The following is a 22,751-nucleotide window of genomic DNA, read 5'->3' as shown; positions in this document are numbered from 1 at the left end:
AATCAAAAACATAAAACTATTAACTGTAAACCTCACTGACAAGAACACTTCAATGTTTACCTCCAGTAGTCTCAAGCATGGGAAACAAGCTGTTAAAAACTGTTTACAATGATGCATATATGTCAAAATATTTTCCCCATTTACCCATATTAATTTTAACTGACAAGACTTATCAATGCTCATTTAATTCATCTGCCCTGCTACTCACTCATTATTTATTTAGTCTAGAACATTAATCATTCTGAAGGCACACAAATCTCACTTAAGGCTATTTTGAAAAGCTGCTATGCAAAATGAGTGAGATGGTAAGAGATTTCTCACTGAGTTCATTTCCAGATGATTAAAAAATCATCTGAAAAATGTGGATAACAAGATGTGCCTATGTATTCACACGCATTCATGCCCTCAGACAAAGGACAACCACAAGCAGCTTCCATACTCTGAAATCAGCCTTCTAATTGAATTGCAGGCTATCAGCCCTCACTAAGACTTTTCCTGACATGAGTAAAATTCAGTTATCTTGATAGACTTGACGAAAGTGTCTAAGCACAGAGCAAGAAAAGACAGATAAGGGAAATATGTGACTCTTTTGAGAGCTCTCTTTAGAGGACAACCTAGCAAAACTTTCAGCTTGAAAAAGGAAGCATTTTCTTTGGTGTTTTAAGATGGGGAAAGAAAACTCTAGGTCATCGAGATATTGCAGTAGGATAGATTAAATTATAAAGTATAAGGCTGACTTTTTCAAGGTTCATTGTTTTCATTAATTTTTATGGAAGTGTAGTGTCTGATGACAAAAGCACCAGAAACAAACAAACAAGCAAATACACCCATATACACACACATATCCACTAAAAGAAAAAAATCAATACTGGAGAAACTCAAGGAAATCACACAGACTCCAAAGTCACATCCCAGAAACCCAAAGTTAATGAAAATCAATGAGTTTTCATAAGTGAAGCCCTGGAAATTTGTCAGACAATTTTCACTGGCAATACTTCTGCCTGTGAATTACTGGGATACAAACTTCTGTTGCTGGGAGAACAGAAGCAGTATGGGATAAGCTAGAGATGTTAATGTTTCTGGTGACTCTCTTTTCTTCCCATCAAAAAAAAAAAAAGTAAAAGAAGGGAAACCATGAATAAGGTTCCACCACAACTTTAAAAACAAGCTACAAAACCTAGAATAGCCTACCTAAAGTCAAAAGAATGTATATATAAGTACCATTCAAAAATCTATCCTTTGTGAGACTTGTAGAAGTTACAGCATCAGACAAAAAGTGAAATTGCCAGCCAAGTGTCGGTGTTTATGGGACCTCACCAATTTAGACAGATTTGCAATTATTACTAAAAATAAATTAAATAAATTTACCTTTCTCAGACTCCATAGTCTAGCTTTACATTTGCATATATGTGTACAGCATTATAATGTTTCCAGGGATTGGGAAAAATCCCACCATACAGCTCCTCTAGTATTTCTAATGAGCTAAAATTATACCCCCGAAGAGGTAGGACCATGAGCACTAAACAAAAAGTACATGTGAAAATTGCAAGAGTTTAGTTTTATAGTGACCAAGATAAAGGCACATTTAGTGCCATAAGTGAGAGGAAGGTCCTTCTTTCCCTTTCAATCAGTCCTGCCAATCCTTATCTTGTACCACCATTAGTCTTTGGCTCTCCCAACATTGGCACAATCAGCCTGCTAAATCCAGCTGAAAACCAATTTTCCTCTCTGAGTAAATTTTCAGCCAAACCAATTATCTCATCTCATTTGCTGCCTGGCTAATGTGGTCAGAAGGCTCCAAAACTGCCCTGCTAAGATGCAGTCCTGACTGGCCATTGATAGATCTGTAAGCAAACAAGGAACACAGCTTCATCTGCTCTTAACACTGCCTGAGGATGTGTGAGCTCAAACAGGAGGGGAAAAAAGAAAGAAAGAAAAAATCTGAATGAAAACCACTCACACTTATTCACAGCTCTACCAGAAATGCAGCTGTAGGAATCTCTGGTGTTGCTGCTGACATTTCTGTAGGTAGATGTCTGTGTTGAAGAACTCCACTGTTTGCATGACCATTTTCATAGTCATTACAGCAGTGATCTTAACCAGATACTGGAAAATCACAACAAATTTAATTTATCTCCCAATTTCTTGGGCTCCACTGCAAATTTAAGCTACACAGTTATACCCATTAGGCCGCTGAGTCAAGATGCATCACAAAGAATGTAATTTATCAAGAGGATCGTGACACAGAAGAGACTTGGCTAAGAACCAAGGTGGAAAAGCTCCACGGATTAAATAAAAATGATGGAATGGATATTTCCATTAGAGAAGAACTCCATATCCTAAATACTAATTGAAAAACACTGGAAGATAAAATATCAAGAAAGATAAAACGTTGCTGCAGTAAATAAACTTTCTCACCTTTATTTGTCCATGCCAAATCACCATTTTTGTTTGCAGGGGAATGGAAGGTCTTTCAAAACACTAATTTAGTGTTTCCTCCTAATCAGTTATTACCCAGACTGATAACTGTGCTCTGTTTTTCCCCTTCCCAAAAAAGTCTCTCCCAGAGGACAGTGCTTAAAATATGTTAATATAGTATCACATCCAAAATACAGAACAGAAGTCTCTGACTCTTCTCTTCTGACTCATTTTTTTAAATGTAATCACAAAAGCCAATTTATCAAAGACTTTTCACAGAAAGGGCATTAATTCTGGCAGAGTGGAAAAACAAAATAAAACACTGTCTTAAAAAGATTGCCAAGCATAAGTCTGAAAACAAAAGATACTCTGGCCAGTACAATCAATAACTCAGAACAGAGTAAGACCTGCAAGATTTAAGCTCAAATTTCTACTGTGTATGCATGTGAGAGAAAAGTGCTATTGATGGATTTTTCCAAGCAATGTGTTCCAATACCTACAGAAACTCTTGACTTTTGAGACAGCTCAGGTAACTAAACCTAACATTTTTGCTACAGCAGACTGAAAAATAAACATAGTTTATTATAATTTCTAACCAGGGGATCTCTCTCAGTAAATATACTTTTCTTTATAGTTGCTCTTTAGTGTAAATAAAGTAGTATTATAGCATCATTTTATTTCTTCAGTCATGAAAAATGCTCATTTATGTTTAGAACTGAGACATGCAGCATGACCTGGGCTGCTCCAGTTCTTAACAGTGACATTTGGTTTTTGATGCTGTTCTAATGCAATGGATAATTAAACAATCCAAGATCTCTAAGAGAGTGGGAAGCAAAAGAAAAAACCCTTTCAGCTAAGCTCTGGGCAGACAGGACATCTTCACACAAAACCCCTCAGCAACATACTGGAGAAGCAGGTTATTTCTGATATGATTAGGAACCCATAACTAACCTACAAGTAACATAAATACATATTTGAAACTTACAAGATCAAATCCTACAGAGGCAGTTCCCAGCCTTTTACCCTTTCCTAATGGATGCAGAATTTCTACTCTTCCTCCCCTTTTAGGTAATCAGAAGGTAGCTCCTCTTCTCAAGAGTGTTCAATCCCACTGATCACATCAAATGCTACAAATTTAGGAGAGGAACAAAAACTCCACATCCTTTAACATAAGGGAAGCAATATCAGCTAATAGCTGGAAATTGTGGCTGTTACCTATATTGCCCATCAGCATTCTTTAGCTCAAGACACCAAGTCCTCAAACACATTTACAAGGAATAAAATAAATTCTTCTGCTTGCTGTCTCTTTGTTTTCCTCCTTTCACAAAACATGTATGGAACAGCGTCCCTTGTGGTGTTAGCTGGGATGAAGCAGGAGGCTCTTTGTCAAATGAGTATTAACTTTTTTCCCCCTTATTTTTAATTCTTACAGCATTTAAACATACTAAACTTCATCTTGAAATGTATTTTGTACATATATAAAACCAGAACTTGATGTGAAACATTTTCTGCAAAGACTAACCTGTGATGATAAGACATTCATTGTGATCCAAGACTTCAGTGATGAGCCTTGATACAATCAGTTCTGGATTGATTAAAAACCGAATTTCTTCTTGTACCAGTCCTGCCCCGGTCACACCACCTCCAACAAAACGGTTTGCAAAGTCAACCTACCAAAAACACATTCAGGAGAGTTAGGATAGGATAAGGAAGAAAAAAAAATTCTTTTGTTACCAAAGTAAATAAAATCCAAAATTTTAATTATTGTGTTGAAATCTGCTGCTATCACTCAAAACCACAAACAGAGAAACTGATTAACAAGATCATGCCTCTCTCTTTTTTTCCATTCAACTTCTCAGAAAACTTACAACAAATGAGACATTACAAAGCAAAAAAACTTTGCATCTCAAACGTTCCAAATCCAGGTTGTGTGGGTTTCCCTTGAAGAAGCACATATTTCAGAATAAAACACATTTCAGTAGATGTGACAGATGAAAACAGCATTCTTTTTAGGGCCATTGAAACATCATTAGTTTGTCCTTTGGAAAGCATTCTGCCCCAGCTATGCACATGGAAGTATCTTTAGATTAGCACTGCCCCTGTAATAGTTCTATACCTAAAAAACCCTCTAACAAATTCTTCTTGCAATGTACTAACAATCTGTTATGAATTGTCCTTGAAATGCACTTGAATAAGGCAAATACTTTTGACTCTAAAGGTTTCTGTTTGAAATAGAGAAGCTCTGGACTATTTTTTGCTTCAACAGTACATATTTTGCAAATTACATTTTCATACAGACAACAGTTTTAAAAGGAGTTTGTTTATTCAATAAAGTAATTACTATTCACTCAAATTAACTGCTCATATAAATTTATAATTTTTAAAAGTTACTTCATCCTCCAAATCCTATTAGCTTCTTACTGATTTTTACTTAGGTAGCTGATGAGAGCACAGGTACAGGAGGGGGACAGAAGTTGCTGAGGTGCCATGAACATCTGTGTAGATTACAGACCAACCCAGGAGGCAGAGTCCAAAGCACACCAAGAGCTAGCCACTACAGCAGCATGTGTTCCTCTAGTCTATCCTGGAAATACCAACATACTTCAGTTGTTTGAGATTTGCTAAACTTGACTATGATAAAAAAGTTATATGAAAACCACTCAGATGTACAGAGTGCCAGGGTCCCAAAGCACTGTAACTGTGCTGGGCCCAACCTTGACCCACACAAACACTGACCCTGTCCTGCACCTCACCTGTGACACCTTGCCTCTGGGCCCAGCCCTGCTGATGTCCATGTGCTCACCAGACATCTCTCACTGTCCCTGGTGCCCTGACTCAGACTCATCACTCTGCCTTTGTCTGATGGCACAGCCACTCAGCAGGGGCTGTGGTTGGCACCATCCCTGCCCACTGAGGCTGGGTCACTGTGGACTCCTGCACTGTCCTGCCCTGCTCATCCTGCTCCCTGCTGGAGTGACTGCTCTGCTCCCATACCTTCTCAGTGATTTCTCAGGGGCAGCTCCTCAGAGCACTGACTCCTCCTTTTTCACAGTACAGACAACAAACTCCAGGTCCCTTCACAGCATAACCAACCAACTCCAATTCTCTTGACAGCACAACCAGCTCACCCACTCTTTTGTAGCACTCGTCTTCTTATTGGACACAGCTGTGGCCTATTAAGGGCAGGCCTGCTCCTAATCTTTGGTAATTGGTACAGCTGCAACTCCTCAGGTGTGAGACTACCCTCTGCACTATTTTCTTAAATTCTATCCCTCCACACTGCTCCTCATCTGAGCAGAGGTACTTTGTTTGATAAGGTTTGAAATAGCCAAGAGGAAAATATCAGATCCTAGGTAATACCCCCTTATACAGGGTACAACACCAGAAAAATGGTTATTATTGAGCAATTGCTGAGTTCTTCATAATTTCAGCACACATTTAAGTGCCCCAGTTTCATAAAGTTATGAGACATTTTAAAGTCTGTGCAACGAGCATTGCAGAAAAGAATTCTTCTTGTCTCCTTCCTCCTCTTCCAATGCAGTACTTGTCCCTGGCTAAAAAAGTTCTAATTTTTACTTTTTTTTTGGTAAAAGAATTCTAGAAGGCAGACCTTTTTTTTTTTTTTTTTTTTTCTTAAAGAAAAGCAGAAAGCAAACAACTAATTTGAAAACTCAAATGTGTTCCTTCCTATAAATATGGACAGGACATCCTCCTTATGAATTTATTTTGCTGACTGTCTCCCAGACTGAAACAGTGGTGCTGGCAGCAGCAAGAAAGTCTCCTGGGTCACTGACCTGGTCACTGTCTGGGGCACAAGAATAACTTTTTTAAAATAAACTGAAACCCTTGACAAGTCATCAAGATCACAGCCTGAATCTTTTGTCTTGTCAATCTTTGATCCTGGCTTGAACCAGAAGACCTGAAGCTGTCCAGGACTTGTGATTTTCTGTCAGCCCTTTCTGTAACAGGTACATGTGCTACCTAGATGAGCTGGGGAACATTGACAGTACTGCCCACAGAATTAATTTTGATAGGTTTTTTTATGCTGCATAACATCTTGTCATTTAAGTCAATTGAGGACAAACAAGTAACTTTATTAAGCAGATAGACCATAAAAGTATGACAAAACCACAAAATCCACATGAACTGTTATATGCACTTACCTGCAGCATACCTTGTCCATTGCTTTCAATGGTGCCTTCATAGGTGACATGCAATCTAGATAATTTTTTCTGAGATCTACCATTGAGGAAAAATATTGTACAGAAAGGATCATTTCAGAACCCCCACAAAAACCCATTCATTTTAAAACAAAATTCACCCAAACCCCAACTGCTTAAACACCTTGAACATAAGGTGGTTTAAAAAAAAAAAAAAAACCCCAACGGATTAAAAAAAAGTTTGCATCACAAACTTGAAACAGAAACAATGTCATTTGTCAGTTTCCCCACCTTCTACCATAAAACCCAACATCTGAAGTTCTAAGTTTTTCTTGCTCCCCAGCAATGAAGCTATAATACTTGTGCTCATGCTGATCATCACCCTTAGTTCATTACATTACCTGTCATTTCTTAAATCAATAAATGACTGCTAATATAATCCCTCTCTTTTCTCTCCCCACTCAAACAACAGCATCAAAGATATGTTTGTGTTTTAAAACTTCAACTAATACTTGTTTTCTTTACAGAAAAACATATGGGACAACTCAGGACACAAACTACTTGTGGCAATTCAGCCACTGCTCTCTATTTCTTTCTGGAACAGTCCATAGCAAAGATTGTTTTCTGTGGTACTTCTAGACCTGAATCAACTCCAAATGAATGACACTCAGTTATTGTGGACTTAGAAAACTTCTTACAGGATGTTTGACTTACCTCTCCCAGTCTGGAAACTCCTGGAGACACTGCCTTGTGAAGGTCACCAATCCCGTAGGTTCTACAGGCAAATCAACCCCAAAGGAAAATGTATTAAGTGTGGGAGCTTAGGCCTCAGATTATTTTAACTGGTAATCTTTGAAAATTACAAACATCATTCTTGGTCAATACCAAGAGCTTAACTTTCCTCAAGAGTGACTCTGATTTTCCCCTGACAGCCCATGCTCTAACTGAAGACAAGTAACATGAAGACCAAAATATTCTCTTCCCACTTTGCAGTTTGAGTATTTCAGTTTTTCCAGATCTAGGAAAAACTATTTCTTAAGTGATTTTCACTTTAACAACACTCAACACTACTAGAAAGACCCAGTAGTTGAAGTAAAATGTGCTGCTTTAGAGAAAAGGAGATTGTGAACCTTTAAAAACCAACAATGTTCAGTGCTAGAGAGTATTCAACCTATGGAGGGAGGAAGCAGCAGCTCATATTTCCAAGAAAGTCCAACTATGTCAATAAGCATGCAGTGTTAGCAGATTCCAAATCAGGCAGTTTTTAACCCTGCCAAGATGCAAGTGAAATTCACTGTATTCCAACTGAGAAAAGACTCCTGCCCTTGAGGGAAAAGGAGGAGCTGTTGCTTATTGCAGGAAGGATGCAGTATCATCTTTTCTCCTTATTTCACTCAAAAGAAGTTCAGTTTTGCAACAGAAAGAAAATATCAACCTTTCATTAGGTGCTTTCATCTCAATAAAATCTTTAATTAAGACTTGTTTCTCTGCTACAGTAAATCTACTTTGATTTATGAAAACATTGAGAATACTATGTAAAGCACAAATGCATCCTTCTAAAAAAGCCTTAAGTAGTCCTATGCTTTACTTTAAAATTTAGGTTAAAAAAAAGGTTATTTTCTCTGAAAAAAGTGCATAGCTTTCAAGCACAACAATCAAGTGCTCTTTCACAAGGGAATTCTGATATCATTTGTGGTATTCTGCAAATCAAGCATTCACCTTTTGAGCACAAAGTCTACAGTTTCCAGCATTCTTTTACAGAGAACTCTATTATTATTTACAATAAAAAGAGCTACAAAATTATTACAGTAACTTATAGAGCTAACTTACTTCAGCCTTACTAATTCCTGGGACAAAAAAAAAAGAATAAGAAATGGGGTATTTTAAAGGTACGATAGGAATTTTTAATTCAAGAAAAGAGCATTCAAGAATCTCATTAAATATTATTTAAAGTTATAATGTTAGGAAATCTAATATGGTAGTTTCATAAAGCATGCTCCCATCAGATTTCATATTCTCAGGGGCTCAGGGACAGCTGCATCAATTTAGGATTTGGTTTGCACAAAACCATTATAACTCAGGTATTAAAAAAAGCTGGTACACTGTATCTCTTCTCAGTCCCACACATAGATCACAAGTTACTTTTACCTCAGAGATTTAGTTCTATTGATATTGCTTAAAGTCTGACAGCTGAAATAGGATATAGCTGCATTCATTTTGTGGTGAATTAAAATGATGAAGATGGTCTGAACCAAGTAAGAGGCTTTTTTATTTAGTAGTTTAAATCTGTCTTTCTTCTAAAACAAACCCTTCTGAGAAAGAATGAAGTTAATAGTAAAATGCTGACATGTAAAGAAAAAGTTCTTTTAAAAAAGACCATTGTAAGGGTATTGCTGCAGATCTGATGTGTGCTACTCCAGTAAAATCTCTTTCTCCCCAAAAAGGCAATATATAAGCTATGGTAGTTATCACAAAAATAGATCTGTTTGTGAAAGCTTATGCAAATGTTCAAATCTGTGCTAATAACAGATCATCTGACAATGCATTAAATTTCCCAAGAGCAGGAGATATCTCATCTTCCTATCATTTGTTTTATTTGAACTGGGCAAACCTAAAAACAGCTTTGCTTTGGAATCATAGAAGGGAAATACCTGAAATATCAAGACAAGCAGGGGAAAATCCCTCAGAACTCCAAACTATAATCAGAATACTAAATATGCATTCTGCAGGAAAAGTGAAGCTTGACTCAAAATCTTTAAGCCTGTGATTTTAATGGCTGCAATGGTGCCAAGTTCCCTCTACATCCTCACTTTGATGTGGTGATGGAAGTGGTTGCATATATTATTGGCATTATATATATATATCTACACAATGATATACACACACATTTTTACACACACACACACATATAAATATATTTCTGTATTTCACACACATCCTATATATATTTATATCTATTTATCAGAAAAAATAAAACAGAATGAGCTCTGGGCAAACAATTTACTTGCATGCATAATACACATGGTAAGAAGTGCCATTAGTATAAAAATCAGTGTACTTGCAAGCTGACTTTTGTTAAATACTTCCATCATGGCTGTGTAGCCATTTCTAAATTGAATGGGATTAAATTTATCATCTATCTGCTTTGCAGCTCAAAAAAAGAATAAAGGATATACTTTTTTCTGTGACTCTTCTAAAATAGCAGAAAAGGGTCTTAAGTTTCTCAGGCTTTCTTGGTGACCTCCCTTCAAACAACCTGAAAAACAGGAAATAAAAACAAACAATTAGATTTCAGGGACACAGTGCAGAGCAATTAGTGCTACTTACTAATTGCAATTTGATTTTTTGTAATTAGTATGTACACATTTCATTAGCTTTGCATTTAAGTACTGTACTGTAGAAAGAACTCTCTAGACAGCCCCTCTGTAATTCAAGATCTTAGAAATAATGAGTTTATTGACTTGCTGTATTTCTGATGAAGATGCCAAGTGAATGCTTCTTTCACTTGCACCAATCTTCTAATACCAAGAAATGCAATTTCAATAGGAACATTTTCGAAAGCTACTAGTTTTATTTGCAGCAAATTGAAATGTTTAACAGGTCATTAAGTGACCAAGGGGTGAAAACACATATGTTGGGTACTCCAAATGTCCCCCTCCTTTCAGCTCAGTGAGTTGCTCAGAGGAATTAATGCAACCTTGCTGCTTTCAAGAGCTGCACTGCACCAGCAGCATTTCTAAAGAAAAGAACCTTCCCCCAACAGAAATGGCTCCATCCACTGGGCTGTTACAGCCATTCTAACAGACATTTGTAAAAAACCTAAGCATTAAAATGAAGGATCCTTTCTTTAGCCATTAAGTGAATGTATTCTTTTAAGGTTAGCTGAAATACTTTTACTGCATCATCTGTCTTCCAGCAACTTGAACATGCATTACTTAATTTCCCTTCCAGCAGAGTGACAAGGCATTGTTATTGGCAACACATAATGGAATTTATCTGGAAGGAAGAACAGCAGTGACTTCAGAAATAAAACCCTTTGAATAGGAAGTTTACTAAAAGATGTCTGATCCACTGAAAGCCCTGAGGATATAAGATTCCCCCACAAAAAACAGTCTAAGTAAAGCAATGACACAACATGATTCATTTGTTTCTGTGTAGTGGAATGACAATCTGCCTTTAAAACCAGAATGCTGAGAGGTGAATTAAACTAGATTCAGCAAGGAAGTGAACTGGATTTTTTTCAGCATCTAAAAATCCTTATGATGTATACAGGCTGAAGAGATCAATTCTGAAATCTCTATTAAGTCACAGAGGTTAATTTTATTAGCACTTTATTCTCTGAACAGTGAATCAGGACTTTAGGAAGGAAAACTCCAGACTTTTACAGTCTATTCTAACATGAGCCTATATGCAAGTTCTATCAAGGCCTTGAGTTTGCACAGATAAAAAGGGGTTTATAAAAGGAATCAATGTGTGCATGTGTGTGCAGATGTTTCCTAAATTACCCCCAACCTCTTATCTGGAAGTCTCAATTCATATCAAGTCTTTAAATTGCTTAATTTAAATGTCAGCCTGATCATGTCTTTACTAATTTTTATGCCTCTTCACATCAAAGTGACATCTTGCTTACATTGCAAACCCTCAGGAGAGAGTTCTTCATCACAAAAGGCAATATGTGATCCAGCACAAACAGCAGGCTGGGCAGGAAAGGTGCAGAACTATGGCTGAAGTAAGTCAGACCACTAAAATCAGTCATATTTGTGAATGCAACAGGAAAAGCAAGGGAAATTTACATGATTCAAAAAAGGCCTTGTCCTACCCCACTTAAATGAGGACATCACATGGCAAATTTACAAACATTTTAACCTTGAACCTTATTTCTGAAATAATCAATTGGGCAACATAATGAAAATTTTCTTTTTGAAGCAAATGCTTGAAAGAATAGAGCTATATGAAGGCATCACTAAGATATTAAATAACATTATTCTTCAAGTGCTGCAACACAGTTCCTACTAAAAATCCACCCAAAAATCTAAGTGGAAACCACATCATTTCCTGACAGAACCACCTAGGGCCAAAACCCATTAATTTCAATTAAAGCACTCATCCAGATGAAGTGCACTGTAAATCAAACACAAAGCACTGCAAGTCCACTTTCAGGTGAAGTAATTAAAATCTTAGTGGCAACTGCATATGTAAGCTTTGTACAGGATGTTCCCACTGCCATGCAGTAACTTCAATTTATCAGCTACAGGAGCTGAGAGAGCCTCCAGGACTGATCACCAAATTCATCTCTGGCTCTCCAGCACTCCAGGGGAGTAGCAATGCTAATCAAACAGAAAACCTCCCCAGAGATACATTCAGGCCAGAGATTTGAAAACATAAGAAAGTAGATGTGTGAACTTTGTGTTTATGACTTTGTAGATTGTTAAAGTCATTGCGGCTAAATGAAAAATCTTTCCTAGCAAATATTCAGACATTTAATTGTTCTGAAGAGAAATACAATACATGAGAAATAAAATACTAAAAATAGTAAGAACTGATATTGAATGAATGCTAAGTGAAGCAAGCATACAGTAAAAAAATATGCTTACTTCACTTAGGAACTGCCAGCAACCATACAGTAAAGCTACAAGGCAACAGTTCATAACATTTCAACAATTATTACAAAAACATGTATGAGCATTATCCAAAAAATTCTAGGGTGGAAAAAGAAGCATTGTAAAGTGCAATCAATATTCTGGTTTTTGCAGTCTTGACTGTCAATTCAAAATTGTCATATTTGCAACCAACATTTCCACCTTCTAAAGCTGGAGTCAAAAGCTCCAAAGAACCTACTCCCAACTCCTTCCTTGCAAGTTTAAGGTAGACTGTAAACTTGCAAAGAACTTCAAAGGGTGCATTGAAAATAACACAAGAGAAAAATTATTTAAGAACATTAAGAGCTTCACAAAAGTGACCTTGGTTTGCATAGAGTTTACTGGGGAGAATTTAAATCTGCTTAAGTAAACAGTTCCCAAATACACTGTTTCTGAATAAGGTAAAATTAAAATGCAGTAGTTACCTGTAAAATTTAATTTCTAGGAATTAAATTGCTGCCCTGATGTTACTCTAAGACCTGGCTCCAGCAGGAGCCATTACAATCACGTGATTTAATCTCCCACTTCCATAATTTCCTAATGATATTTCCATACCCAGGCTGGGCTTCCTTTGAATGTTTCTTTTCAAAGAGAATAATCATGTCTTTACATTGAAGTTGGAACCTACTGTAAGACCCAGACAGGTGTACACACTGCAACAGTATGCAAAAATTTGCAGTATGGATCATACCTCAAATAATAATTCCCATTCATAAATCCATGGCATTCCATGGGTACTCTTTGCAGAGTGTGGGTACACTATTTTGTACTTGTGATCCCTACAATTAACCATGTGTACTGTTTCCTCCACTACCCATAGCCACTAAAAAGCATCTTTACTACTGGACTTAAAGGAACTTTAAGTTGTTTGTTTATTTTGTTTTTCCTTATATTTTAGTGTGATCTCACTAAAGATAACAGACCATCTGAACAACTACAAAACATTTAACTAAAACCTGAGGTTCTCCTACAAATAGAAGTCAAAGAAGGACTTACACAGAAGTCATATGGATAGATGAATTTCACCATGTAAAGGGACTGAGCAGGGGGAAGGATGGACAGTTAAGGCAGAAATTAAAATACTGGAAAAATGTTTCCTTCCACCTCAAGAACACAGCTAATCACTAAATGGTTTTAGTCTAAGGCACTGGATGACAAAATGTTTGGAAAAGTGAATAAACCAAATATCTTATTTTTTCTATGTTGTTCCATTTCAAGCCTATGCTTACCTGATGCATATATACATGTAGGGGTGGAAATAACATACTTGAAGTATGTTCCTGTCAAACTTTAGGGCCCTCCATATGATTGAGGGCTATTCTGATTAAGTGGCTGAGCATCCTCAATAGGAACCACTGAAATTTCAGGTTGATACACAGCACCTCAAAGGAAAAACTAATATAGTGTTAAATGGTTCAATAGCCTCATCATTTAGGACTGCATTAGTTGCACTGGGGAGCACATAAGAAGCATCTCTTCCATCTTTCTCCTTCAATTCCCAACCTCTTGGAATAAAAAAAAAGTGGAGTTCCAGGAACACACAAGAAATACAAAATTCTCTTTTTCAAAACCAGAATCATATTTCGAGTGAAGTATTTTTTGAGCTTTGATTTCTAATACTAACACAGCTTATCAAAACAGTTTCAAAAGGATTCTCTCTCAGTATGATTTGACATTTTTTATCCAATTGTGCTCAAGGCAACCTTAGTCACATCCACATTAAGGACTGCCTATAGATATTAGTGTATCAAAGGTCAAGCAAAGCTGTGTGCATTAATGTGCACAGGGAGAGAGCTCACCATGTGAGATTTGGAATGTGTCTACAATTATGTGTGCTTATCACACTATTGCATGGGACAGACAATCTCACTCTCTAAATATATGAAAGCAAACCTGATTACCATATAGGAATAACTGAAATTACATTAATTACCCATATCCTTTGCCTCAAGTGTTTTCTGAGAATGCTGTTTTGTTGATTATTTATTGGGTGGAGTTCCCCCCATACAGAAATATATATCTGCCTTTTAAAATGGAGTTTTAAATCTCTCAAGCCTCACTTCAGTGAATAAGATAAGAGAGAGGACCAGTCAAGGACTTTTCATGAAGAATGGAGCTGCAACAAGTGTTTCATTGCTATAATTCATGCTTCTCTTCCTAAGGGAAACAAACTACACTATATTTTGGGAACAGCAATACCCCAGAGACCCACTCTGGTCTCCAAAGTACCCCAGGGGGTGTGCAAGACAATCCACTAGGCTGCAGGAATAATATATTTTTGTCCCATTCATTAAATAAAAAAACATTTTGAAGTAGTGGTTATTTCATCTTTATCTCATCCTTTCTAATTTTTTTCATGTTTTATAATGCAATATATTAGTAAAATAGCACATGTATGTAACTCTTAAGTAAATAAATACAAATACATTGGGGTGTATAAATATATATTTTTTTTTACATATATAGTATAAACACAATACATTGCTCAAAATGTTTTACTGATAAGTATGTGTGATCAAAAATGTTTGGAGACCATAGCCGTAAATAGTTTTAAATACTAATACCTAAACATCAGTTAGATAATGCAAGATGAAGAAACTGTAGCAAATTGAAAATGGGACATTCTTATATCCAATATAAAATATAAACCCTTACTAGAAAGTCCTGCAATCACTAAAAATATTTGAAGTGATAATTAGAAGGAAAACAATTCAGTATATTACAGCTTTATTTTATGCAATTTGGACTTAATGGGAATCAAAAGCAGAATAATCCAAATAAGAAATTCCTTCCAGAGAGATGAAAGGCAGGCAAACTGCCCATCCCTCTGACAAAACAAAAGGAAATGCCACTGTCCACATCTTGCATTTCCGGATAGAAAAACAGAGCACAACCTCCCACAAGTCAGGTACAGCAACCTCAGTTCTTTTCTGGTGCCCAGTGTGTGCCTCTTCCACTCAGCATGAATTCTATCTGTCTGCATTAAAACTGCCTTCCTGCTCTGGGCTTATAAAGGACATCATTCTAGACTTCTCTAATTTCCTTCATAGCAAGCAGGAGAAAAACAAAACATTCAATATTTCAACCTCATGGGCAATTTCTTATTTACTGTGATATGTTATAGGTACAAACTGTCATCATCTGAGAAGTTATTTAAGAACATTGCACTATTCAATAACCTTATGTTGAATTAAATTTGATCTGTAGATAAATAATGACTTTTAAGATGTGTGTAAACAAAAAAAAAATGGAGCAATGTAATTTTGTTGGGAAATCTAAATACAAAAAACTATCTTTCATCTCAGACACTCCCATATACTCACACATCTCTTCTCTGTGCTTTTCATTTTGTTGTTCTGTTTATTGTGGCAAGCAACTTGGTGCATTGTAAATCTGTTTTAACAAAAGGTTTTGGTGATTTATGAGTCTTAAAATGCATCAAGTTGATATCTGACCCTGATTAAATGATAAGATGCTAACTGCAAGGACTCAACCTCAGAGAATAGTGGGGTGAAATGTTTTACCCTGGGGAATCTAAAACAAGGGACAACCAACAACATGGTACAACTAAGTTCTGGACTACATGACTATATTTACTAAGCTAAAAAGCCTTCAGATTCAGTACTGTTTTAATCACTATAGCAAAGCAATTATGCCAGATTCATAAAAATAGTCTCCTTTTGAAGATGACTATTTAAAGAGTGTTTCCATGTTTACCAAATAGAAATGTTGATTTAAATTTTTTTACAGAAAATTATACTCAACCTAAAGTAATCCACCCAAGGCTAATCAGTTCCCATGCCCAAAGTAGGCATAACAGAATGAATTTTGTAGGATCAGTGTCCTTTAACTCAGAAAACCTAGAACCCCTTATCAGAGGAGCAATACATCTCAGTCCAAAACAAGCTCTCTCAAAGTCATTAGATAATCTAGGCCCAAGAGAATATTCATTAGTGTTATGAAATTGATGTTGTTTATGGAGAGATAATTGCATTACTGGTAAATTAGATTTCAATTCTCCTGCATAAATGTACCATACAGTTTCCCATTTCCTTTCATATATTATACATTCCATAAAAGAAATATATCTTAACTAGTGTGTTTTTCTCCTCATTTCCAATCACTTGAAATTACTTTAAAGGTTTGTTTGATAAAGATGAAGAAATTCAGTCCCAGTGGAATACTGGTGGTTTCAGACCAGAGCATGCACTAATATATGTGCCAGAAGATCTACCAGGCTCATGCTGTTAGACTTTACTGCCCTCAGTTATGAATTCAAGCCCAATATTGCATCTTCACTTTAACCACAGAGTTTTTGAACAAAGAAAATGAAGAGTTCTTCTCACTTGACACAACAGCTAAAACAGATCTGTAGCAGGTCAAAGACACAGCAGGAGCAAAGCAGGTCCTTGGCAAACCTGTGTAATTTCCAGAACACTGATTCAATATTGCAGACATTTTTCCTCACATTTTGCTTTCCCATATAACCAAACTAGACAGTTTCCTAAATTACCAAATTCTATAGTGTCCATAGTAATTAGAACCATCACCACAATCAACTATTTTAAACTCTGCAACCAACATCATAATGTAGACAGTCAATGCAATTCAGGCTCTACATTCAACCAGAATGCAACTTCCAAGAAAAACACATCAATAAGGTAAATAAAATGGCCAATTCAATTCTTTCTTTCTTTTGTGATGGGTTATTTTGGAATAAAACTGCCCAATCTAATGTCATCACATGTATTATAGTAGTGTTTTTAAAAAGAAAAATTGAACAGTCTGAATTTAGCTTGATATTTTGAACAGAAGCAATATTTTATGCTATTTAGTAAGATCTAATGTTTGGCCACTGAATGGATGTCATTCTACCTACTCAAATTCATAAATATTAAAGCTCTTAAACTATTATTTCCTTTTTATCAACTACATTTGAAATGAATTATCTTATTAATGACTTAAGATTAATAACAGGCTCATCCCTGCCAACCAAAAAAGGGAAGAATTCAATTAAATTACTGAGTATTTAATTATACACAGGTGACTTTCAGTCTGTAGCAAGATAAGGAATCACAATGGACAGTCAGTGTCAACACACACCATTAAACCAAGTGCTTCTGTGTCAAAAGAGGAATGGCCACATTGATTCTCCTCTCATTTGGCAAGACTAACAGCAGGAGAGAAGTAAAGCATGGATGATGTGTGTTAATGCTAACACATACAACAGCCTTCCTCCCAATCAGCTACACTCATGTCTCTATGAGCCTTATATTTTAAACTATCTTGCAGTGACTGTCTTGTTTTGTCAAACAGATATGTACCTTGGGAGGAGTAGGGGGAGAACTTACATTATCATAGTTAACAGCACATAAAACCTAAAGCAGGGAGAAGACTGGGAGGAACAATGGAACATATCAGCATTTAAATGTAAAAATCATAAATATTTTATAGTGTCTAAAAAGATACTAATATTTAAGTCTGCATAAAGTGACCTGACAAAAGACTGTGGTGTAAAACAAAAACCACAAGAAAATGTACACAATTATGTTTCTAGCTTAGAAGTGGCAAATTTCCATTTTTCAGTCTCGGAGATTTGAGGGGAGGAGTGGGAGCCTTTTCTATGAATGCAGACAGGTCATGGATAAAGGAATGGAGGAACATCACCTTTTCTAAAGAAAAGCCCCTCAAATGCTAGCATCCATGCACTCAGTAGTTTGGCTTTGTTAGGGAACAACAGCAGATTATTTCTGATACCTTAAGAACAAAGTCATTCACTCACAGTCACGTAGCAAATGAATTATGCTGAGGAAAGAACTAAGTCTGAAAAAAGCAACAGACCATAATACTGTGGGGACAAAAGGTTGATGTGTGAACAATCTGTTATGCCCATCCCTAAGCAGACAGAGCAGAGCAGCAGCCTCCAAAGCCTTTACATCAAAACATTTTTATAAGCAGGAAAAGAAGTCACAAATATTTAACGTCAGTCATTGCCTACTGCCTTTTGAGTATATCCAGCTTCCCAAAATGCTTTTTTAAGCTGAAAACACACACTGCAGTGAACCAAATCCTGTCATCTTTACAAGTCTGAAACAATAACTGAAAACATGACTGCTCACTCTGTCCTTGCTACTGAAGAATAACTTTGCAGGGCAGGAAAATACAGGGTTGACAGGAAGGAAAAACCCATAAGATACTATGTATCCTCCTTCTCCTCGCTGATCTTTGATTTTAACTAAGTCAGGTTACATACAGTAGCAGAAAACTGTACATCTTGTAGTACTCTCTCCAGAACTCTTCCTTTTGCTTTTAGCCTACCAGTCTCCCACTCTCACCAACACATTTTCTCAAATTGTATCCACTGCCTGCCACACTTTGTATTCTACTTCACTAATCTGCTGATTATCAAATTCAAAATACAGGGGGTGTAGGAGTGTGGATTTGGTGCAACAAATGGTTAAGTAAAAAAAAGGAATGGAAAAGAAACTGTACTTATCTAACAAATGCATAAATTGGCAAACACTGAGGAAGAGACACTTTTAATCCTCAATAACCAGAGGACACTGGCTTCCCTTCTTTCTCCAGTTTGGCAACAATATTGTTGTTCTTGCACTAATAAAAATGGCTTTCTCCCCTATGTGACTTGAAGCTGGGCATTGCCTCATGCATAATGCAAAAGGAAAGCCTGAAGGTTGTTTGCTCTATTCCCCTCCTAAATAACGTTGTGGGACCTTACCATGATAGCACCAGGCAGCCAAGTCAGAAAACAATGCTGGACTGACTGGAACAGAGCAGAAAATTCTGAATGCTTGATACTTTGTACTGGTCATTCTTTGAGTCCACAGCAAGAAAATATTTACCTAATAATTTACCAGGGTGTTTTATTTGGAAGTAGTTTCCAGTATTATGCCCTGAGTCAACCACAAGTAGTGCACTCTAATACTATCACCTTACATTGCTCTGCAATTCTCATAGAAGAGCATATGAATTTACTCCAGTTATTTAACAGCACTTCATTCTACAGTTAGTAAGAAATTACCCAACTTGCAAAATTTAACTGCTTGGTTTATAAAATGCTTAAATCGCAACAAAAACCAGCAGCTTAAAGTCCTTTAAAAATACCACCAAATACAGCTAGAAGTGTGCAGTCAAAGAGAACTCCTTCCAGCCCTTTCACTCTCCTCTTTCAATGCTCTGAACATCAGTATTTTTAATGCACCAATGGTACTTTTCATTGATTTGTTCTTAGGAACTACTGGTAGAAAAATACATTGAATTGTATGGCATGATAATGTCCACCCACACTTCTGCAACCCACTGCACTCTTGGGACAACCACCCAGACAGTGACCCTGGTCTCTCTGAAATACACAGTATGGACAAACCTGGGACAGCCCCTAACGGCAGCAGATGCCAAAAGCATCATTAGTGCATTGGCATGCCTGCCAATTTATTCTGAGCTGTCCTAGGCCAATACAGCTCTCGTAATACACACACCCAAGTGTGCTGGATCACAGGCAGCACTGTTTCTGTATTTCATCTCAGCTGTCAGAGCACATCCACTACATCTGGTAACAGCGAGAAATAAGAAAAACTCTACATCAATAATCTATCCAAGCTTCAGCCTAGCAAACTTAAGGTTGATCTACACTTATATGCAAGTGCCAAAAAATTATGAACTTGTATTTCTAATCTACAAGTCCATGTCAATCATAATATTCTGCAGTAGAAAATGCCTCCCTCTACTTCCCTCATTTAAAATTGAAATAAACATATTTAAATTATAAAAAAAAAATGTAAAGAAAAAAATTATGATCAAATCTGCTTGTAAGTTAGCACTAGGGAAAAAAATAAATGCATGCTTAGACATCAGAGTAACTTTAAGTAAGTTCTTATTGTGGCCTTCTTCGACTAACTCACAGCAAAAAGAAAAAGTTAATTTTAATATGCAGCACTACAACTGCCTTAAAATAATGGTATGGATGCTGAAGAATTAAGTCCTATTGATATGACTTACTGTGCAGCTCACCACTGATGACACAGGAGACAACAGAAACATGGCTGGGGAAACACCAACCTTTAATTTAAATACACACAGGACACTTGAAGCACAACTAAGATATACCATTTGCAGATGATTGGCTTATGAGGAGGCAGGGAATTGTATCAATCTAATTATGCCAGAGCAAGAGTGTGTCTGTGCATGCTCATGCACAAAAGAAAATATGGAATATTGATCATATCTTCCTGTGCACAAGATCCTTTCTTATATAGATGCACAGTTTTCTTTCCATTAGAGGCAATAGGAAAAAAAAAGACAAAAAGCAAACTAGTGAATTTAGTGACAGAAACACAAAACAAATGAGTTTCTCCCCTAAAGGACAGCAATGTTTCCATGGCAGGGTTATCAGGCTCATTTCCTGCTGATGCCATACCTGTTGAAGTTAATGTCTGGATAACTGGAATACTCAGACTTCATCTTCGCATTGCGACGTGGAAAAGTACAGAAGAAAGCATTGGCCAGAAAGCTGGAGATCTGCTCCTGGGACATGGTGATGGAGTGATTCATCTTTTGTTTCAGCAGAGGTATTGGCTACCAGCAAAAGAAATGAGGGGGAGGAAGGGGTAGGGGAGAAAGGAGGGAAGGAGAGAGAAGAATAATTAGCTTACCCTTTTTGAAAGAAAAAACAGAAGTACAAAATTACATTTGTTATATTAGAGCAAGAATAATTTAGGCCATTGGTAAAGCCTTTAATCAGCAGCACCCTTAAAGTCAAGAACAGTTTATTCAAGACAATTCAGAAAGGGCTTGCCAGGCAAACTGCATATTTCAAATCAATAATAAAAGGATCAGGAAAGCACAACTTATCAAACAAAACCATCAGGAATGCAGAGGGGAGAAAAATAGATGGGATGTAGCAAATCCTGGGCAATGTTAAAAACTGAAACAAAAATCCACTTTCAATAGCTGTATAGTTAAGACCCCTTCAGGGAATGCTTTCAGCTGCAATAAGCTTGCTTTGAACTTTACCAAGAAACAAGGAAGTCATGCCACAGATCATAACTCTATGACTTGCTTTGAATTTTTTTCCATCCTACTTGAAGAAATAACACTGTTGGTATTTGTAGAAAGTGTGCAATTATTCATTCTTTTATAATCAGAATGAACAAAAAGCTCAGCTTCACTTTGGTCTTCAGCAGTTTGAAGTTTTATTTTACTCTGGTCAGTGTTTCCTTAATACAAAAAGAAATAAATGGTCAGAGGGAAGAAAGAACTCCCCAACTTGAAGCATTAGACATCTTTCATTTTATCAGGCATTAGCCTTCTGATTTTGAGCTTTGGCTCACAACATTCATGGTATTTCATTGTTTTAATTATGTGTTAACATGGAGCATGGCAGAGGCACATCATTCTGACTGCTGAGTCCAGTAACCATTACAGTAAATCCACTTGACAGGAGAAAGAACACAGTCTTCAGCTGCTTCCAAAATTCTCAGCCATCATCATTAGCCTAGCACCAGTACAGCTACATTTTCATCCTTCTAGTTGTGAATACAGAAACTGCTGTTGATTTAGACTGTTGAATACCCAGCCCTGTTTACTCTAGAAAACAAACAAATATCCCTTCATTCTTATAACTACTACATTCACATTCACTGACTCTCATTTTGTCTTCTGGCTATTTAATTAACAACCTTTATTATGATGTCTGAAGTCACACAGCTAGAGGGGGAAAAAAGCCTGAGAAGCTCACTCTAATAAGTTCTACAAACCTATAAAAAGAAAATATTTTGGATAGTGTTATATTGGAACAAATTTATCTTTATATCTAACCAAAAAAATGAGTCTGACAGAGATCTTTACAATTTACATTGCCTAGCAGTACATGATCTCTAAAAGGCTTGCAAGTCTTGTGCTTAACTTGTGCTCAGAAACTTCATAGCGTTTTCAAACAACTTCCCTCATTGAGTTAACAGCAAAAAAAAGTAAGTAATATTCACAGCTTGAAGTTATGTATATACTTTGGGACCCTTGCAGCCTAAAAAAGTAGGGAAATATTTTTCCTGCTTATTCCCAATAGGATAAATTCAGAAAATGGCAACAAAGAAGTTTACAAATTGTTGTCATCCTACCAATATGTTACCTACCATACATCCTCACTCGCTTTTATCAGATTCACTCTTTACAGAACTAATTCTCATAGCATTAATACAGAATTGGTTAAGGTTTGTATGTGTGCAAGCTTTAAACAAAATAAAGTAAATGAAAGCTTTATAAAAATACCACTTGTAAGATTAAAAAAATTCTAAAATAAAAAATTAGATCAGATTGAAATAAAAAATTGAATCAGATTATTCAATTGTTCCAGTTTCTAAGGTTGATTTTACAACCTGATTTGTAGTGTGGTCATTTCATTTAATAAATGCAAGAAGCAACTTCAGCACATAGAAAGGAAAGGGTTACTGAAGTCCAGGCTGAAACTATGACAGTGAGATGTACTTTTTTTGCATTCTATGACATAATTGCAGATGTG

General features: G+C 36.5%; 1 protein-coding gene across 2 annotated transcripts in view; it reads right to left on the bottom strand.

Annotated features, from left to right (window-relative positions):
- PARG (poly(ADP-ribose) glycohydrolase) overlaps positions 1-22,751 on the bottom strand; it is a 61,544-nt gene that overhangs the window by 12,148 nt on the left and 26,645 nt on the right. For both annotated transcript variants that reach the window (XM_058028936.1, XM_058028937.1), the window contains exons 9-13: positions 20,652-20,809; positions 9,755-9,834; positions 7,293-7,353; positions 6,582-6,657; positions 3,941-4,088 (exon numbers count right to left, since the gene is read on the bottom strand). In XM_058028936.1, coding sequence (XP_057884919.1) covers positions 3,941-4,088; positions 6,582-6,657; positions 7,293-7,353; positions 9,755-9,834; positions 20,652-20,809 — 523 coding nt within the window. The remainder of the gene's footprint in view (positions 1-3,940; positions 4,089-6,581; positions 6,658-7,292; positions 7,354-9,754; positions 9,835-20,651; positions 20,810-22,751) is intronic.

This window comes from Melospiza georgiana, chromosome 8 (assembly GCF_028018845.1).
Source record: "Melospiza georgiana isolate bMelGeo1 chromosome 8, bMelGeo1.pri, whole genome shotgun sequence".
NCBI classification, from domain to species: Eukaryota; Metazoa; Chordata; class Aves; order Passeriformes; family Passerellidae; genus Melospiza; species Melospiza georgiana.
The sequence above is the reverse complement of the archived record's forward strand: the minus strand, read 5'-3'. Positions and strand labels throughout refer to the sequence as shown.